Source organism: Erythrolamprus reginae, chromosome 2 (genome assembly GCF_031021105.1).
Source record: "Erythrolamprus reginae isolate rEryReg1 chromosome 2, rEryReg1.hap1, whole genome shotgun sequence".
Taxonomy (NCBI): Eukaryota; Metazoa; Chordata; class Lepidosauria; order Squamata; family Dipsadidae; genus Erythrolamprus; species Erythrolamprus reginae.
Genome location: NC_091951.1, coordinates 234423954 through 234444246, shown reverse-complemented (window position 1 = coordinate 234444246; position 20293 = coordinate 234423954). Strand labels below are relative to the sequence as shown.

At 38.9% G+C, this 20293-nt stretch overlaps 2 protein-coding genes across 2 annotated transcripts in view; both read right to left on the bottom strand.

The window, feature by feature from the left end:
- Positions 1 to 1011, bottom strand: part of LOC139158870 (stimulated by retinoic acid gene 6 protein-like) — a 43381-nt gene extending 42370 nt beyond the window's left edge. The window contains exon 1 of the mRNA XM_070736210.1: positions 823 to 1011. Within this exon, the coding sequence (XP_070592311.1) occupies positions 823 to 851 (29 nt within the window). The 5' untranslated portion in view covers positions 852 to 1011. The remainder of the gene's footprint in view (positions 1 to 822) is intronic.
- Positions 1012 to 1819: 808 nt separating this feature from the next.
- LOC139159541 (stimulated by retinoic acid gene 6 protein-like) overlaps positions 1820 to 20293 on the bottom strand; it is a 52073-nt gene continuing 33599 nt past the window's right edge. Inside the window, exons 10-18 of the mRNA XM_070736851.1 lie at positions 18045 to 18180; positions 13910 to 13985; positions 12875 to 12956; positions 9739 to 9787; positions 9538 to 9655; positions 8824 to 8943; positions 8083 to 8246; positions 7768 to 7917; positions 1820 to 6676 (exon numbers count right to left, since the gene is read on the bottom strand). Of these exons, the coding sequence (XP_070592952.1) occupies positions 6570 to 6676; positions 7768 to 7917; positions 8083 to 8246; positions 8824 to 8943; positions 9538 to 9655; positions 9739 to 9787; positions 12875 to 12956; positions 13910 to 13985; positions 18045 to 18180 (1002 nt within the window). The 3' untranslated portion in view covers positions 1820 to 6569. The remainder of the gene's footprint in view (positions 6677 to 7767; positions 7918 to 8082; positions 8247 to 8823; positions 8944 to 9537; positions 9656 to 9738; positions 9788 to 12874; positions 12957 to 13909; positions 13986 to 18044; positions 18181 to 20293) is intronic.

Sequence of the window (20293 nt, the reverse complement as noted above, 5' to 3'; positions counted from 1 at the left end):
GACCTGATGCTCAAATTAGTTCATCCTCCCATTCATTATTTCTAACAACTAACAAAGCACAGCAGATGGGACAGAGTGGGAAGAAATTTCTTCTGCAGGATCACACTTGCACTCTACTTGGGGTATCATGCCAAAATTGAACAAGAAAGATAAATTGCAATCAAACATGAGCAAAGTATGCTTAGTGAGGAAGGGATCAGGGAGGAATGGTGATTAGGGCAAAGATGGATGGAATTTGCAGTAGTCATAAATTACAGAAGAGGGTTAGGAAGGTCTTTTCAAGTTACGGTATTGTTCAAATGTGCTAAAAGTTTTGAAATTGAAAATAAATATGCTAAGCTTTTTATTAAAAATGAAGTTTAATTATGGGAATACCATGCAAAGGTTACAATACCCTTCAAGTAATATGTCAAACAATTTAGAATATATACAGTCCCTTACATCTCTGGCAAGTACCCTACACTAGATGCCATCAGCAAACTAGTGCCTCCTAAATCATGGACGTTATAGAGAAGGATTTATATAGAAGAAGCAGCGGAGAGCAATTCGGGCTTAAAACTCCCCTTAATTATCTAGTCTGCTTCAAGCCTGGGGTTCAAGTCAAATAGTTCCTCTGCAATTGGCCAGATGCATCTGACAATGGTCCCCTGGGTTTATTTCAATGGGAGGAAAGCCACGGCAGAAAATACAGGATTGGGGAAGAATTAAGCATCCCCTCTAATTTTCTGATACGATAATCCCTGAAAAAATGCCCTCCTCTCCACAATACACATCACCAAATAGCATTGTGAGTTCAGCAAATCTCATGGTTCAAAAACTTACCATGTTTCCAGAGAAGGTATAATGGCCATGTTGAGAAGAGCTGTAGGTGTTAGATGTAAGCAATTCTATAGGCAACCTCAGGAAACAATACGGTGTCTCCTTCTGTTGGTCTGAGATTGCAGAGGTAACTCCAAGGCTGTTTCTAATTCCAACAGAACTAGCAACTCATAAAGCAAACATTTGGTTAAATATTTGCCTGTCATAAGAGAACAATGAGGAAGCTGTATAGAAACTAACCAACTGGAAGAGCCTCCCAGTTATCTCAGACACCAGATTTTACAACTATAATTACAAAAAAAGGCCTTCCAATCTGTGGCATTACGCAGAAATATGCAGGAGTACAAAGTTCAGAAGAACATGTTCCAGAGAACATGCTAAATGCAAAACAGTTTGACTTGAACAGCACAAGGTGAATTGATAAGAACGATAACCGGTGGGTCAGTTACTAAAAAGAGTTTCCAGAACGACACTAACTTAATGCAATCAGTTTTTTTGTTTCTGTCTATAATTTTTAGTAAACAAATTTTCAAAGAGAATAAAAACAATATCATTTGTGTTTATTTTTCATTTCTCTTACAACTCTTTCTCTCATTCGATGTATTTGAACCCAACATTTTTTAGATTTTTTTTTGCAAATCCATCAGACATGATACTATAAAAACATATTTTATGTTTTCCACATTTGTAATATAAAGTTCAGGTATTTTGTACCATGGGCAAGAAATACCCCAAGTGATATATAATTTTCAACTCCATTTTTTTGTAGTCTCCACTCCACTATTGCAGTGATGCCACTCAGCACTTAATGAGAGCTGATCCTTGTAAGAATGTACATCTCCGTGGTCTCTTAGATGTGGGCCAATAGCATGTACAGAAAGACACAGATGGCACCATATAGGCTAGTTGGGAAGAGATTACACCAACTGTTCCATATTTAGAGGAAGTAAAGTTGGAGGACGGCTTAAATACAAGCCTTCAAAATGAAATAGAAACAAAATTTGACTTTTTAAATAATTTTTATTGAATATCAATGTAATATAAATACAAAGTAGCTGCGAAATTTTATAGAATTGGAATAAAGAATTGCAGATGCCCTCCTGCTCTTCATCACTTCCCTTTCAAGAACACTATCTCCTAAATTTCCCTATTGTAAACATGTGGTCAACAGAAATACGGGAAGTCCTAGGAAGCCTCCCTGAAGCCTCCTGGGAAGTGTAACTGGGCCTAGGAAGTCTCCTTGAAGCCTCCTGGAAAGTTTCTCTGGAGCCTCCTGAGAAGCGACAATGGGCCTAGGAAGCCTCTTTGGAGCCTCCTGGGAAGTTCTCTGGAGATTCATGGGAAGCAAAAATGGGCCGAGGAAGCCTCCCTGGAGCCTCCTGGAAGTGAAAATGCCCCATCCCACCCGTTTTGGTCTAGGTGGCCTCCCTGCACTTATCTGGCAGCATCGGTGGGTTTCTTTTGGTTCAGAACAGTTTGCCCAAATCAGTAGTGACCTGCTGCTGACATCACAATAATGTCACAGAATGGGTGCTGCCATCTTTTGGGGGTGGGGGAGGGGGCATTTTTCCCCAGGTTTTTTTTCTTCTGCACATGTCCAGAAGCCAAGTTTTTGGCAGGTTGCCATCTCATTTTTTGCTTTTGGGGTGTTTGCTTGCTTGTTTGTTTTGGAATTTTTCCCCGGATTTGTCTCCTGCACATACGCAGAAGCTGAGTTTCTGGTACTATGCATGTGATTGCCATCTTATTTTGGCTTTTTGGGGAGGGAGATTTTTGGGGATTTTTTTTGCTACTGTGCACCAAGGTAAGTTAGAACCCATCCCTGCATGGCAGCCAAAACTGAGTGTGTGGGGACTCCTGGAAGGGATGGACAGGAAGGGGTGGGGCTAGCCAGCAATTTAACTACCGGTTCACCCAAACTAGCCAAAACCAGATGAATCCCACCACTGGTGCCGAGCCCTCCATCTTTAGAGGAGGGTCAATTTCAGTTTATAGTTGTATATTTATTTATTATCAACCATCCATATTACTTTACATGGGGAAAAACCCATGTATCGTCTTAGGGATGGTCTATTGAAATTAGTTGCCAAAGGCAAATAGCAATAGCACTTAGACTTACGTACCCAGTACTTTACAGCCCTCTCTAAGAGGTTTACAGAGGAAGCATATCACCTCCAGCAATCTGGGTCCTCATTTTACGGACCTTGAAAGGATGGAAAGCTATGTCAACCTTGAGCCAGTGAGAATCAGACTGCCAAATTACAGTCAGCTGGCAGTCAGCAGAAGTAGCCTGCAGTACTGCATTCTAACCATTGTGCCACCACGGCAAATAATTTAAATTGAGGAAGTTTCTGCATTCTAAAGAAATTCCAGAAGGACATCTTTCATTATCAGTGACAATTAGACATGTCTATGGAGAGAATTAGGGTTTATATTCAACAGCATCTGAATGGCATATTGAATTTCCCTAATCCTGCTTTATACCTGCTGTATATAAGAATCAATTTAAGGCATACGCACATACACCTTCAAACTTCAAATCTTTAATACAATCACAGATCTTATAGTCCTTATAATGATGGAGGATGGGATACACAAAAAAGTATAAAGGTTTATTTTATAAACCTATTAAAAAGTATAAAGGATACAACAAATTGAAAGGAAAAACAATGCTAAGATATATGAAAATATTATTTTTTTAAAAAAATCTAAAGGGAGAGGTAGAAATATTAGATCAATACGAGGGAACATACAATTTAATATATGACAAACTGAATCTATCACAGTTCAAAGCACTTTTGAATATGTAAATTCTGATTAAGACTAGTGCGCTGCACAGGTCATCTGACAGATTTTAAGCACTGCTGGACAAAGCCTGACAACATTATATTGTTAGAAGGCTTAGTGTATGAAAGTAGCAGGGAGGTGTAATTTGGGCAATAATGGCGAGATGAGCCTAGTATGAATGTAGCACAGGCAATTGGAGATGTTCTCTTCCTTCTACATGGTCAGAACCACAGGGGCCTGTCTCTCTAGGTAGGGGAATTTCCTGTATCTGCCTTCAAGGACGCCTGAGGGGATGGTATGCCCTTGAGCCAGAATAAAGGCCCTTTTGTATTTAGGTACTTTGTGGTTAGTTAAGTGTGCCATGAGGGAGGCAGAGTGCATTGGCGTTCTGTGTCTGTTACATACAGCTTAATGAGTGCTTTGGCTTGATCATCTCCCATGCAGAGTAAAAGACCTGCAGAGTAGAGCAAAGCTGCGATATTAGTTGCCCCAGCTTTTTCCCATTTGAACTGAAAATCATTCCTCCTAATTAGTGGAGAAAAATCTGATTCAATCTTTGAGTTCGGTCATCCATATTGCACTTTCATGAGGCCTGTCTCCAGGCTCACGTTGGTATTAGGGACAAAGTTGGGGGTTTGAACAATCGATTTTAGAAATTAGGATTTAATGGTGCAAAATTGGAGAAGGGACCCAGATAGAGACACACATTTGGTTTCCTGTCACTCCAAAACATTTTGTCAACTGATGGTGTTCAAAACGTTCATTCTACACCAAACAGAAAACAGCCCCCAATGACGTTCATTAAAAGCAGGTTTGCAGAACCAGAATTTCTACTGCTTATTCTCTGTAAAGTCTGCTAAACAAAATCCCAGCCTGATTTCCGATTTGGGGATACACACAAGCTATTAAAGCAAATATTTCTAATTATATTTTTTAAGACAAAGATAAAAAATTAACAAGAATTAATATAAATTATGGAAGGAAGAGAGGAAGGGAGGGAGCCAAAGGTTCAATAATAAAAAATGAAGAGAAACGGAAGTGGCTTCCAATTTTCTTTACAGTAATTACAAGCACCAATACAAAATTACAGCTTCATCTATGGTTACCGGGGGGGGGGGGGGATTCTCTTTTTACTATTATCTCTTTTTTAATCATCAAAACCATAAATTCCAATTTATTTTCATCTGTTTCAAACAACAATAACAAAAACGATAAGGAGTTTCCAGTCAATAATGTGTTCATATTGTCTTTTCTCTAATTAAGGAAGTTATAATAATTTTGCCATCGTGGCAAATTCTGTCATCTTAGCCAACCATTCCTCCTTTGTGGGTTGTGGTGAATCTTTTAATTTTTGCACATATAATAATGTGCACATTACGTAACACTGCAGTTATCATATAGCAATACTAGGATTGAATACAGTACAGTAACATAATAAATACTAGACATGCTGCAAGGATTCATTCAGGAAACAAATGAATATGTCAGCAAACTCCTCCTGATCACAACTTGGATCAAATGCTATAGAATAGAATAGAATAGAATAGAATAGAATTTTTAATTGACCAAATGTGATTGAACACACAAGGAATTTGTCTTGCTCTCATCTCAGTGTGCATAAAAGAAAATATAAGTTCATCAAGAATCATATGGTACAACACTTAATGATAGTCTGGGTACAAATAAGCAATCCAGTCGTATTAGGAACCGGTCAATAAAAATTGTAAGGATACAAGCAACAAAGTTACAGTCATATAGTCATTACTGGGAGGAGATGGGTGATGGGAACGATGAGAAGATTAATAGTAGTGCAGACTTAGTAAATAGTTTGACAATGTTGAGGGAATTATTTGTGTAGCAGAGTGATGGAGTTTGGGAAAAAACTGTTCTTATGTCTAGTTATCTTGGTGTGTAGTGTTTTATAGCTTTGTTTTGAGGATAGGAGTTGAAACAATTTATGTCCAGGATGCAAGGGGTCAGTAAATATTTTCAAAGTCCTCTTTTTGACTCCTGCAGTATACAGGTCTTCAATGGAAGGCAGGTTGGCATTAATTGTTTTTTCTGCAGTTCTAATCATCCTCTGAAGTCTGTGTCTGTCTTGTTGGGTTGCAGAACCATACCAGTCAGTTGTAGAGGTGCAGATGACAGACTTAATAATTCTTCTGTAGAACTGTATCAGCAGTTTCTTGGGCAGTTTGAGCTTACTGAGCTGGCAAGAAAGAGCATCCTTTATTATGCTTTTATGATTATGTTTTTGATGTTAGGTGTCCATTTTAGATCCTGCAATATGGTAGAACCTAGAAATTTGAACGTCTCTACTGTTAATACTGTGTTGTTTAGTATTAGAAGAGGTGGAAGTATGGCAGGGTTTCTCCTAAAGTCTACCACCATATCTATGGTTCTGAGTGTGTTGAGTTCCAGATTGTTCCAGTCACACCACAAGTTAGTTGTTCATGTTGTCTGTATGCAGATTCATCATTGTCTTGAATGAGGCCGGTCACTGTTGTGTTTAAAAGGAGTATTTCATCCATCTTATTAGCAAGTGAACGTAAGTTGGTTAGGAAGATTTATAGTAGGCAGTGGCTATTTCTCCTATTCCTTAGCCTGTTAATAATTCCTGCCCTTTTACCTCTTTATCTTCGATTCCTCCATTTAGTTTTTTGGGCAATCCATAGTTCTGGGAAAATTGGGTTAGAATCTGCTCAGCATATGTAAACACAGGAATAGGTGGGAACGCAATAAGCTGCTCCTTAAAGAAACATTCCTTAATTTTTAGTATATGGTCTCGTGAGTATGAAGTCAGTAGTGAGTCACAGAGAATAATAAAAAATAAAGAAATCATTAGAGAGCATTTCACGGAGGCAGCCTTCGACAGCGCCATCTTCAATAAATTTTGCTGCAAACCACAGAGGCATATTTAGCACACATTGTCAAAAAGGAAAAAAAAGGTTTGATCAGTCCACTCAATAAGAGAGAGGTTTTAGTTTCCGGATTTTTTGGACACTGGGGTTATTCAGAAGGGTATAGAACAGGAACCATCTTGTCCGGGCTTTACTAGACACTCTGGGAACTAAAATAAGAAAAGAATATTAATTTTTGCCATGTTTAGCAGGATTCTCTCTCAGCCCAACTCACCTCACAGGGTTGCTGTTGTGGGGAAAATCCGAACAGGAACGTGGATTGGATGTGTTTGCCATCCTGAGTTATTTATAAAACTAAAAAGGCGGGATATCAATGAATAAAAAAACATTCCCCAGATCTTTCCCTTGTTTATTACTGACCAACATACTTAAGTGAGTACTGTATGTGAGGTTCTGAGACTCTATATATCATAAGCATTGCATTTCAGCTCATCCCTTGCTGCTAAAGAATTTACCTTCATGCATTTTGGAATTTCTTGCGGGGCGGGGATTGAAGGTTACTTTTTTTTTTAAATAAAAAGTATAAAGCATTGGGGAAGAAATGAGATAGATCAATACAACATCTCTAGAGACTCGCACAAGTGTTACAACTCACTATCTAAACAACTCCACCCTGCAAAGAAATGCTACACCCTCAAATAAGCAATATTTGGGGATGTTGTCACAAATGTCTGAACAGATAATCTTCTGAAAGAAAGCTATTCCTGAGATCCAGTGTGCATGATAGCATAGATACCTGAATCGTAAACTTCTACCAAAGTACAGTAGTACCTCTAGATACGAGCTGCTCTACATGCGAGCATTTCAAGATACGAGCCACGAGGGGAGAGACATTTCTGTTCTAGTTCCGAGCTGAAATTCGGGATACGAGCCGAGCGTCCACTAGGTGGCACAAGAATCCTTGCTTTTGGTTATCTCGAGGGGAAAAACAACTTGTTCCAGATACGAGTTGCCTCGAGATACAAGCTCCCTTATGGAACGAATTATGCTCGTATCTAGGGGTACTACTGTATATTGATATAGTTTTATCTTCTTAATAGAAGCCTGTGCAAAAGATCAAACTGTTGATGAAATGGAAATGTTTAGCTGTGGGACCCACCTTCAAGAGTTCTCGAAATGAAAACCATCTGCAATGTTCAGAGCTTCTTCCGCAGAAGTGAAGATTCTATTTTAACCTTTCCTGTATCTTATATATTTCTTAACATCCCAACAGGCCATGTCGCCTGTGATTCAAACTTACCTATTTCCAATGGCTTACACACAGAGTAGTCTGAATCGACAGACAGGTATTTCTGATTGAGTTTGTCGCAGAGGATTTGGCAGAAGCACACAAGGATGGGATTTGTGTGATAGTGGTCCAGGAAAAGCATTCCAACCCAAACTGTGTAACCTGCAGGGAAATCATGATTATTTCTTTTTTGCCTGTTAAATGCAGCTTCTTGTTCTCCCATCCCACCCACTCCATCCAAGGCTAGGAACAAAGTTGCTACTGAGTGGAAAATCAAGTTTGTTATATAAAAGGAGATGTGGCCTCCTATGTGTTTCAAATGCTCACCTGCATCATATTGTTCATAACCTTTTGGCATTATTGGCGTATCTATCCGTCCAACCAGCCAGGCCCCAACAATGACGACGCGCAACAGTCTGAACAGACAGGAAGTTAAGCCCACAACCACCGAATGGAAGAATAAAAAATAACTGAAGTTTACGAAGACTCTCCTGCAAAAAAAAGAGGCTATCACTGAGAACTCTCATGCCTACTATTTTTCCTGCCAAGATTATCTCATAATAACTAACAAATGGTAGAATTAGAGACTGAATTAGATTAGCTTCCCTGATTAACTATTTCCAAATAATGTTTTTATTTGTGCAGATATCAATCCCTTCCCCCTAGGCTTATAGAATTTATACATGGTATGCTTGCATGTATGAGTGGTTCTTTAAATTGGGGTTTTTTAGATTGTTTTAATATTAGATTTGTTTACATTGTCTTTTTATATTGTTGTTAGCTGCCCCGAATCTTCGGAGAGGGGCGGCATACAAATCTAATAAATACAAATACAATACAAATACAAAGCCTGTCTCACATTTTCACATTCCTTCTTTTTTTCTACATATATTTTTTTAGATATTTTTAAAATAGGAAAAGTATACCTGCAATGCAAAACTATACAGTATCTTCCAATAGACACTGCTAAAATACATTTATCTGGAAGCATATCAAACCCAGGTGCTGTGCAATGGAGAAAATTATATTCACAGGAAAGCACTAGGCATATCACTCTCTAGCACTGACCTGTTATCAAGTGCCAAAGGCTTTTCGCTGTCACTCGGTGACATTTTTGGCTGGAGGAAAAGCCTGGCACCTACAAACACCTGTAGCTTCTTGATCACTAGGACAAGGACAAACGTCAGGCTGAGAGACAGAAAACAAAAGGAACAACGTTGCATTTTATAACCAAGCTAAACCAATCAAAAATATATAAATAATATTGAAAGGATTATGTTTTGCTATCATCCTCTTCCTCCAGGATCCAAAATTTTTATGTTTATCATTATGAATTCCTTGTTAATCAATTCTATACAGTATATAAAAAGATTAAAGGGGGAATCCTATGTACATAGTACAGAATTGCATATGAAGGCACGGGTTTTAAGGTCGTTCATACTATGCATTTCTCCCTATCAAACAAACAAATGGTAGTTCAAGCGATGTAACATCTCATTTCTGACTACAAATATTTCTGCACTCGGAGCAGCAGAACAAAGAAAAATCACCTGCTCTGTCAATATTTTTTGAGGATATACAAATCCTTTCTTTGTAATCCAGTCAATGAGCTGGATGATGGAGTAACTGCTCAAAATTACCTAACCCCACACAGCCAAATTATGTTCTAAACTTTGATACTGTTCAACATGGGCTGGTTGTATGAATAATGCTCACATTTGCAGCTTGGTAAATTTTGAAAGGCAGGAAGACCAAAATGTTATTATGACTGCAGGCACTTACATCACAGTTCCCCATTTGTTTAAAAGCTCCATCCACTTGCCATGTATCATAGGTAAAACCACAACATACATAAATATCATTCCAAATGCCCACTGCACCAAATGCATGATTAGGTATCCTAAAAAAGAAAAAATACAAAAGGAGAGAATTAGAAGTTGCCTATCATTTATTCCAACCCTTTTAAGACAGCTGTTCACATACCCCACATTATGTATGCAACTTGGAATGAGATGAATTTTGATACTGCTACCTGTTGGTGTAAAAAGAATAGGAGAGATCAGTTAGGAATTCACAAACATACAAACAAAATACACAATATTTCAAGGAAAGCTAAGTGATATATTTGTATAACCACAGAACTCCTTCCGTTTAACTACACAAACCATTTATGTCAGCATAATGCTTTATATCAAACTGCAGAGTAGAAAATAGGATGCAAAACACGACAAGTTATTTTAAGAGCCAGGGTGGCGCAGTGCAGCCCTGTAGGCTACTTCAGCTAACTGTTAGTTGTAGTTCAGCAGTTCAAATCTCACTACTGGCTCAAGGTTGACTCAACCTTCTTCCGAGGTGGGTAAAATGAGGACCCAGATTGTTGGAGGCAATATGCTGATTCTGTAAACTGCTTACAGAGAGCTGTAAAGGCACCATGAAACGGTACATAAGTCTAAATGCTATTGCTAAATGCTAAGAGGCAACTTCTTTCCACCCGTTTATTTTTACCCAAATAAAATTCCAAAAATAGAAAAGGAGAAAAATGACCAAAAATATGAGTGAATTCTGCAGGAAAGCTAGTTTTCTGTTATTCTATCTATAGCTCTGTCTTGTACAGTGGTACCTCATCATACGAACTTAATTGGTTCCAGGAGGAGGTTCGTAAGGTGAAAAGTTCGTAAGATGAAACGTTTCCCATAGGAATCAATGTAAAAGCAAATAATGCGTGCAAATCCTTCAGGAAAATCCCAAACTTTAGAAGGGAGGCGAACAGAGGGCAGGGAGAAGCAGCTAAAGGGGGCGGGTGGAAGAAGCAAGGCTAGGCTAAAGGGTGAGTGGGAAGGAAGAAAGGCAAGGGGGGCGCCCCTCCCTTTTCTTTCTTCAAAAGACACAGTTTCAGTGCCTTTGCAAGCATGTTGTTCTCTGCAAAATCTTTCCTCCCCCAAGCTGCCCCTCCCTTTTCCTTCTTAAAAAGACACCCTTTCAGTGCCTTTGCAAGCACGTTGTTCTCTGCAAAATCTTTCCTACTCCAAGCTGCCCCTCCCTTTTCCTTCTTAAAAAGACACCCTTTCAGTGCCTTTGCAAGCACGTTGTTCTCTGCAAAATCTTTCCTACTCCAAGCTGCCCCTCCCTTTTCTTTCTTAAAAAGACACCATTTCAGTGCCTTTGCAAGCACGTTGTTCTCTGCAAAATCTTTCCTACTCCAAGCAGCCCCTCCCTTTTCTTTCTTCAAAAAAGGGGGGGAAAGAACCCCCTTCATCCCAGCAGCAGCTGCTTGGGTTCGTAAGGTGAAAATAGTTCACAAGAAGAGGCAAAAAAATCTTAAACACCGGGTTTGTATCTTGAAAAGTTCTTTAGAAGAGGCGTTCGTAAGATGAGGTACCACTGTATTTGTAATTTTCATTATAGTAACATCTTGGCTCGAGAATGAGCTTTGTTTTAAAAACTAATTAAAGGTAAATTTTATATGTTTATGGGTTATTAAATTGATTAGATGGCCTGGTGTTGGAGGAGGGCAAACACATTTCAAATGATTAATTAATTAATAGCTACCTAGTGAATTAATCTCCAAAGAGATTTATAAAATGGATAATTTACACTCGGAGAACTGGTACAATCTAGTGGAAAACAAGCTATCTCTGAAATATTCCCACTTCCAAGAGCTTGTCGAAAGAAAGCCATGAACAAGTCTCTTGCATTTTCTGAAGAGACAATAATGGAACCAGGCGTTTTTTCTTCTTTCTCCATCTTTCCCATTTAGGAAGAGGGGCCTTCAGTTCTGGTTGACTACAATGTATGTACATCCTGTGTTATCTTTGAGTTGCATATCAGTATGTGTCGATTTCTTATAACGTGGTTTATTTATTTGCTTGCATTTAATCCAGCAACTCTGCATATATGTGTGTGTGTGTGTGTTCTTAGATTCCTATCATATTTGTAATTTAACACCAAGACCAAAAGCACCAATTAAATTCTTTCCTACCGTTTTCAGGGTTAAACCCTGGCATTTATTCAATTTTTTTGAAATTTATTGCTTTCTCCATTTCTCTATATTAAAAGTATTAGAAAAGACTGAACATCCTGAGAATTATAGCCACAACAAAAACAAAAAAAGCATTGTTCATAAAAATTAACCTAGACCAGTGTTTCCCAACCTTGGCAACTTGAACTTATCTGGACTTCAACTCCCAGAATTCCCCAGCCAGCATTCGCTGGCTGGGGAATTCTGGGAGTTGAAGTCCAGATATCTTCAAGTTGCCAAGGTTGGGAAACACTGGTCTAGATCACTTATCCTGCATAACCAGAGAGTATGTATTTAACATGTTAAAAAGACTCTCATAAAAAGGTCATATATGGATTTAGCATTAGTATAATAATATGCTAATGATATGTGACTGTACTTTTGCTTCTGTCAGACTTCAAGACTAGGTATCTTGACAGCTCCTAATTTCAGAGGGATGAAAAGGAATGCAGATGATAAAACAAACTGAAGCAGAATTTGGTCAAGGAGGAGTTGTTGTGGTTCTGGGGACCAGATTTCAGAATTTCAGAAATAGGCCAGAACATTACGAAGTTATGTTTCCTCTTAAATATGAAATTCAAAGTTTTAAGATCCTCCCCGAGCTGGAACTGAGCCTAGACAATCATGGAGTATAAAAAAACCCCCATCTAAACTAAAAACAAAATCATGCCTGATATGTCCCCCTTTGAAAAAAAACTATCTGGCATGAGTTGATTGATAGACTGGTAACTTCAGAATTATATTTTTGATTTTGAAGATGGTTTGAAGAAATTTCAGCTCTGGCAGGGCAGGTGATAAACAGTGCTTTCTAACAATAACACATTGCTTCCAAGTCAAAATGGTTGCATTGGCTATGAGCTACTCTTTTGAACTCAGTGAACCCTGGTCATTATACATATGAAGATTAACATGCTTTGAGCATGTTGTATTTTGCACGTCCTGTCACATTTTTGGCTAACATTAAGAGCTACTTTTGCTTTCTTCCATGCACATTTTCCATAACTTTCCTAAATAAAAGGCCATTATAATTATTTATGCTTTATTTTGCCTTGTAGCCCAAACCCCCAATCAGTAGTACTTTTTTGAGTTCTGAAAACTCACCACGCTTTGAGAAGATGACACTTTCATAGATTCTGACACAAGTAGGTACCTTTTGCCTGCTCTCAACAGTTTAATTTGTTTTCTAGGAGCAAAAAGATATAAATATAAATGTATATATACGCATAAAGCAGGGGTGGTTTCTAACTTACCTTGCTGCTGGTTCGCTTCCTCCCACATTGTGTGGGCACACCTTGTAGGCACATGCACGCGCAGTGCCAAGAAAACCAATCCCCTCCCCAAAAAAGCTGGAAACAAGATGGCAACGCATTCACAGTGTTGGAAACTCAGTTTCTGTGCATGTGCAGAAGAAAACAAAACCCAGGGAAAAAAATCCCCCAATTAAAAGAAAAATCCCAAAAAATTCCAAATAAAAGATGACTGGCAGCAACATAATTGGTTCCGTGACATCATCGTGATGTCACCAGTAGGTTGCTACTAGTTTTGGCGAACCAGTCTGAACTGGGAGGAACCCACCTCTGGGATAAAGATAGTACAAACACTTCCATAAAATATATTGATACCTATGAAAAGGAATGAATCAAAAATTTGAACGATTGGAGACTTAACGAAGTCTATTACGGGTAACTAGATGTTCTGAAATAGACCATTATTTGGTACTATTGGCAGAATTCTAACCAAAAAAGGAACAATGAGCAATATTTGGGAACCATATTTTGTTTTCTTCAGGTGGTCATTGAAAAATGTATTAATATGAGAAATAAAATATATGATACATTTCTTGATTAAGATAAAATATATAATTGAGCAAATAGGTTTGAATTATGAAAGGTTGGTTGTTGAATGAAAGAATGAACAATCTTCCCGTTTTTATAATGCCCTTATTCCACACCAATTACTATCCACTATTATCTATGCTGATATATTAGCTTCTTGTAAATAGTGGAAGATACAGTGTGAAAATGATACTATTCATGACTTTTTACAAAACTGAGCAAGTACCAGAGATATTTTCAGTCACCTAATCACAGCATCAATGTTACATCTATACAAGAGTTGCTTACTCTATATTAGTACCTGTAGCAGATTAAGATGTTAAATGCATATCCAACACATGTGGCAGAAGCAAGAACAGTAGTAAAAATCCAAACACCTGTAAAACAAACAACATAATCTTAATTCAGAGATGATGCCCTCAAAATACTCCTCGCCATAGTCTAGAGCAGTGATGTTCAACCTTTTTTGAGCCGCGGCACATTTTTTACATCTATAAAATCCTGGGGCACAGCACCAACCAAAATGACACAAAATGACACTCTAACACAGTACATATTATACATATAATTAATAATATAGTTTCTAAAAGTATTTATACTCAATGTGAAACCTGGGCCTGTTTCGATGAACACAAACGGGATATCCTGGTAGGAATGGTAGTTTGGGGACCCATGTTTAATTTCCCCACGGCACACCTGACCATGTCTCACGGCACACTAGTGTGCCACAGCACACTGGTTGAAAAACACTGGTCTAGAGAGCTAGTCATGGTAAAATACAAAATTTCTAAAGAGTCTATAAACATTATTCAGTCTCTTTTCAATTTCTATTCAAGGAAATAAACTAACTGCCTGTGTCTTTTTATAATTTTGAAATGTTATAATGTTTGGTTTTTGTTATAGATAAAGACTTTATTCACCAATGACTTTAAAGACTTTATTCACCAATGTTAATGTTTAGAATAGGTGTAAATATTTAACATTCTGAACAATTGTAGCTAGCGGGTGTAGTTTGCCAGCTATTGGGGTAGGTCTAGACACATTAAAATCCAAATTCACTCTCAGTTGTAGAAACTCACTGGTATCTGTGGACCAACTGTCATCAAAGTTCAATGTATCCCATTTGATTGCAGCATGGGTAATGTTGTGTTTGGGCCTGGGCAAGCCATTGCTCCCACAGATGGGAGAGATGCGGCACAAAGTGAATGTGAGAGCCTGGCTGGCAGCCAGGAAGATGTGGCAGAGAGCCAGGAAGATGTGGCAGAGAGCCAGGAGGATTCAGCAGACAGCCCAGGGGATTTGGCTTGCAGTCCCTCGGACAGTTTGTCCTCGCTCAGTTCGTCTGCAGAGCAATATATTGATTTATGTAACCGAAGAGCTATGCAACGGAGGGATCGCTTTAAGAAGTATTATAAGTCATTATAGGAGCACCTGGGCTGGGTGTAGTTCCCTTAATGAGGGCTAAAGGGATAAAAAGGGAACAGGGGCCAAGGCAAACTGTGGCTGTTTATCTGTGTTGTTTTGTGGTTCCTGCTTCGAAGTTTCTGTGCCGTTGGAGTTTTCAACCCAGATTTGTCAGACAAGTGGGAGGTGAAAACTCTGGGACTTGCTGTTCGCTTCCAAAGGTTCAAAAGGACTCCTGAAATGTCTTTGTTCATTCCAGGTTGTCTTTGTTTGTTTTTCCCTGTGGTTTTTTTGTATGCAGCTGAAGTAAGCCTTGCATTGTTTTTCGGACATTAAGAACTGTTTTTTGAGTAAGCTATTTTTGTTTATCTAATACAAGTTTGCTGCTTAGCAAAGCACGTGTGTGTTTGATTTCTTTTCATTGGACTATTACACATTGCTCAGCCAGTCAGGCAGAACAGGTAATAAGACAAATAAAGAGTACACTAATTAGTCATCGAAGAATGACAGAATTTAATAAATATAAATAATGTAAATGCTGTTGTAAATGTTTGTATAAGTCTCCTCATTTATCCAGACCAGGAGTTTCCAAACTTGGCAAATTTATCATCATGGGTGGCTGTAGAATTCTGGGACTTGAAGTCCCCAAGTCTTAAAAGTTGCTACATTTGGAGAGCCCTAATCTACACTATAACATAAATGTGACTTTATAAATGCAAAACTACTTAATCAATCTCTAGAATTAAGAAAGGTCTGAATGATCAGAAGAAAAGAAGTCCTGGATCAGTTCCACAGCTATCAGTTCATATTCTGGGTTTCCAACTCTGTTGTTGTTGTTGTGGCTGTGGTTGTTGTTATCATTATTACATCCCAGAATTCCATAACCGCAGGATTTTGCACTCAGTCACAAATGCGAGTCAGGTGCCAATCACCCAAATAATGGTAATGTAAGTACAAGGATGAAGTGACAGTCCTAAGTGTGAGTATAGTTCAAGTCACTTTTTACAAGGCCATCATAACTGTGAATGGACAATTGGTCAAGGACTACTTGTAATCAAAGCCATCCAAAATCATGACTTCTTTTACTTGTTTTCACACAAAGATAAAAACAGAGAACTATTCTAATGTCCTAATCATTTCTATTGCCTTTATTTGCTCTTCTGCTGCTGCTGTTGTAATCATTTCTAAACACCTTACGAATGCTAGAAAACACAAACAAACACCTGAGTCTTTTAGGGAATGAAACCTACTAAGGGAAAAAAGATTCTTGGTCAGCTATAACTTATAACTTATTTTCAGGTCAACGCTACAGCCATAAGTTTTGAAAGGCAATTATATTTTTCTATCTGAACTGTATTCACCTAGTATAAGACTATCTATTACCTCAAAGACCAAGGATATCTGACAAAAACAGTTCTGTTGAACATTTGTTAGTCATTTTGTAAGTAAAAAAATAAACCAGCCTAATAGCTATAGCTAAATAGCAGAAATTTCTGGTGCAAGTAAGTAATTACCTTATACAGTGTTACCTCATCTTATGAACCCCTCATCATATGAACTTTTCGAGATACGAACCTGGGGTTTAAGATTTCTTGGGGTTAGTAGTATTAAATTTCTGGGTACTCATATCTCATAGGACCTCTCATGGACTGTGAATATTAACATGCTTGTGAAAAAGGCACAGAAGAGGCTGTACTTCCTGAGAATACCTGGCCAGCGACTTACCTCAGGCCCGGATTTGCTGCAGGGCGACCTCATGGCATGCCACCATTTTGTGGCCAGGATCTCGTGAGATTACGCGAGATCCCAGCCATGCCTGGTCATCAGCCATTGCTGATGATGTTGCCAGGGGCGGAGCCTGCCAGCCCTATAAAAGGAGCTGTGCAGGCTCGGGGCTTCCTTTTCACCCTTGACAATGAGCAGGCGAACACCCGGCTGGGGTTAACTGAAGAAGCGGCCATTTTAAAAGGGCCTCGTGGCGTCGGCCATTTTAAGAGGCCGAGACTTCGGGCCTGTAGGCCTTGTTTTCTGATTGCGGTGGGGGTGAGAAGGGGCTAGGAATTCCCACTTGGGGAGCCTTCCTTTTCCCTCTTTGAGGGGCTCTTTCCTCCTCCTTTTGGCCTTAGTTGGCCCGGGGGAAAGGGGCTGGTAGGCCTTGCAGGCCTGTAGGCCTAGCCAGGGCCTTGAGCCTCCGAGCCTCTGGGGGGTCAAGGGGGTGCCCTGCCATAACCCGGAAGCCCTGACAGCATTTGTTCTAATGGCCTGTTCTTGTGCCACCAGTATTAGTCATTATTATTATTAATAATATTAATATTATTATTATTATTAATAATAATAATAACAACAACAACAACAACAATAATAATAATAATAATTTTAATTATTCCTTGCCAGCATGGATATTGAAAAAAGAATACACCCTCTTCTTTCCAGCTGAAAAATGCTAATACAGTAGGAAATCTGGATGGGAAAACTTTAGGAGAGGAATTTACCTTATATTTGGGGTGCTGTCTATCACTAACCAGAGCACAGGACTATGAACTTATGATATTCACATTTTATACACAAACACACACACACTTAGAAATAATGACTATATAACATAGTCTACCTAATCATCAACTGAAGCCTCTGAGAAGGCCAATGGAAAATATAACATTGCCTCCTGAGAACCCATTTTTCTACCTTACTGGAGAAATTGTGGCCTTCTCCTTTTACTTTATTCAGCTTAGCAAACCATGCTGGGTTCCACAAAGATGATGATTCTGCACAAAGGAGAAGTTTCTTTTGTTCAAGATCAATTTTGGAGATTTGAGGTTCAATTTTCCAATCTAGCTGTTTCTCCTCCCATTGAGGAAAGAAAGAATGGGTATAAAAGAGCTGTTGGCTGTTTCTTTTGTCTTCAAGCACTATCAGGCTTTTATTTAGGGACAACATTATTAGAAGTTTGTCATTCTCTTTTTCAATGCAACTGGTACATTACACCATTCATGGAAAAGTAATGCTATAGCCATAAAATATTATGTCTTTACCTTCTAACACACGAATAAATTCTTCAGAGCGTTGGACCAATGAATCGTCTCCCAAATCTAAATCAAGTAGGCCATCAGGCAGGTTTTTAAGTTTTCTGATAATCGCATTAATTAAAATAAATTCAATCGCAATAAACTGGAAGAGAAATGAAAGATAATGATGGATAAAAATGTCTGAAATGAAAACTGTAAGATAATAGTAGATACTTTTAGGGACTCCTATTAGATCAAAATAAATTCACAATTGACCTGTAGATACCTATAGTAATTTAAGTTGGGGGAGATCTTTTAGCTAAATCCCTCAACAGGAAGGGCTCCCATCTGTTAAGGTTAAATAGCAAGGGAGGAATTTGCTGGATATTTTATATATATATATTTCTTTCAGAAGCACAGATTCACTATGTGCAAAGGAAGAATTAGATTTTAACTGCCTCCACCCCGTATTTCCCAGATCACAGGAAGGGAACCAATGCAGACTTCTAAAAGTAATAAGTAACTTGATTGCTTGTCATCACTCTTGATTTTATTTTGTTTGTGTTCAAGGCAAATCATGCAAAGCTAGCTTCTTCTCTGGATTCACCATCTTAGATGAAATTTCCTTTCTTGATTAAGAGAAATATTCCTTTGTTCATATTTCCCGTCCTGGAACCTAATCCTTTCTTCAACTGTAATGTTTATTTTTATTCACTGTTAACATACTCTGAAGACTAGTTTACAAATATACTTTTGATGCCAATTTTTCTTTGTACGTGTCATGAAACCTATCTCTCTCCAGATAGGCTCATTCTGCCCTTGTGGTCCATGATTAGCAAAAAAGGGGAAGGCATTTTTTCCCTTTTCCTTGTTTCTATAACCTGACCAAGGACAGGAAAAGATGTGGCAAGACAAGCTGACGGAGTATCATAATTACTGCATCTCCCCAGACTATCCTGGTTGGTGGGCAGGCAGAATGTTTATATAGGAATTGTTTCTGTGCTACTTCAGTAAATAACTTAACTTTGTTGCGTTCATGTAGTTTATATTAATACAAGATATACCGTAATATTAAGATACAGTATAGTTTGTGTCTTAACTGTTACATAAAGCCAAATAATTGTGACTGTCAAATATAAGAAATATGGTTATTCAGCAAAGCATTTTTAAAACAAATGTTGCTTGGCTTGATGGATGAACTTAATATGCAACAAATAGCATTATACGTGACTACCTCACGTATCCCAGCGGCTGGTCATTCCCCACACAGTTGGCCTTCTCCAGGTCCCATCAGCTAAGCAATGCTGGCTGGCGAGGCCTAGGGGAAGAGCCTTCTCTGTGGCTGCCTCGGCCCTCTGGAATGAACTCCCTCCAGAGATCCATACCATCCCCATCCTCCTGGCCTTTTACAAGGCTCTAAAAACTTACCTCTGTTGGCAGGCTCGGGGCTGTTGAGCCTTGCATCTTGCTCAGGTCCGGATGTGATTGTTTGATGGTTGTTGAATGAATATTTTTTATACTATTGGGATTTTAATTATTAGTTTTAGTGTTACGTTAGGTTTCACTCATTATATTGTACTGTATTTTATTCTTTTGTTATAAGCCGCCCTGAGTCTGCGGAGAAGGGCGGCATAGAAATCTGACTGACTGACTAAATAAACAAATAAACAAATAAACAAATACAGTCCAAGATTAAAGCTATAAAGGAATATACCTAGAAATTAATTTCTAATTGATCTTTCCTTTAACAAACAAGGTTCTATTTCTACAAGTTTATCCTCTTATTCAGTTTCCCCCAAAATGAAACCTATCCTGAAAATAAGCCCTAGCGTGTTTTACATGTGCACCTAATATAAGACCTACTCCCCAAATAAACCTGTTTAAGAAACTGCATAGCCAGCTGACTCCTCATTCTGTCTGGTTGCTCAAGGTGTCCTGGCCATGAAGCAAGGCACCGAATGGAGCTGCCCCACCTGTCCTGCATCGTCTTACCTCGGAGCCATCTATGGCCCTCTGGCAGCCATGTGCCGCAGGAGCCAACGTGGCCACTGGCCCACTTCTTTTGCTTGCTTGCGGCCACAACAGAGCAGGAAGCCGAGTAGCGTGCTGGTGCCGTGGCTGCAAGGCAGGGCAGGTGTTGGGGCATGGATGGCCTGGCTGTGGCGCCCTGAAGTAAGCTGGAGCAAGGCATATAGGGCAGCTTCACAGAGCCTCCTGCTCCGTTGTGGCCATGAGCAAGCAGAAGTGTCCCATAGGCGGGTTTAGGACTTTTTGCC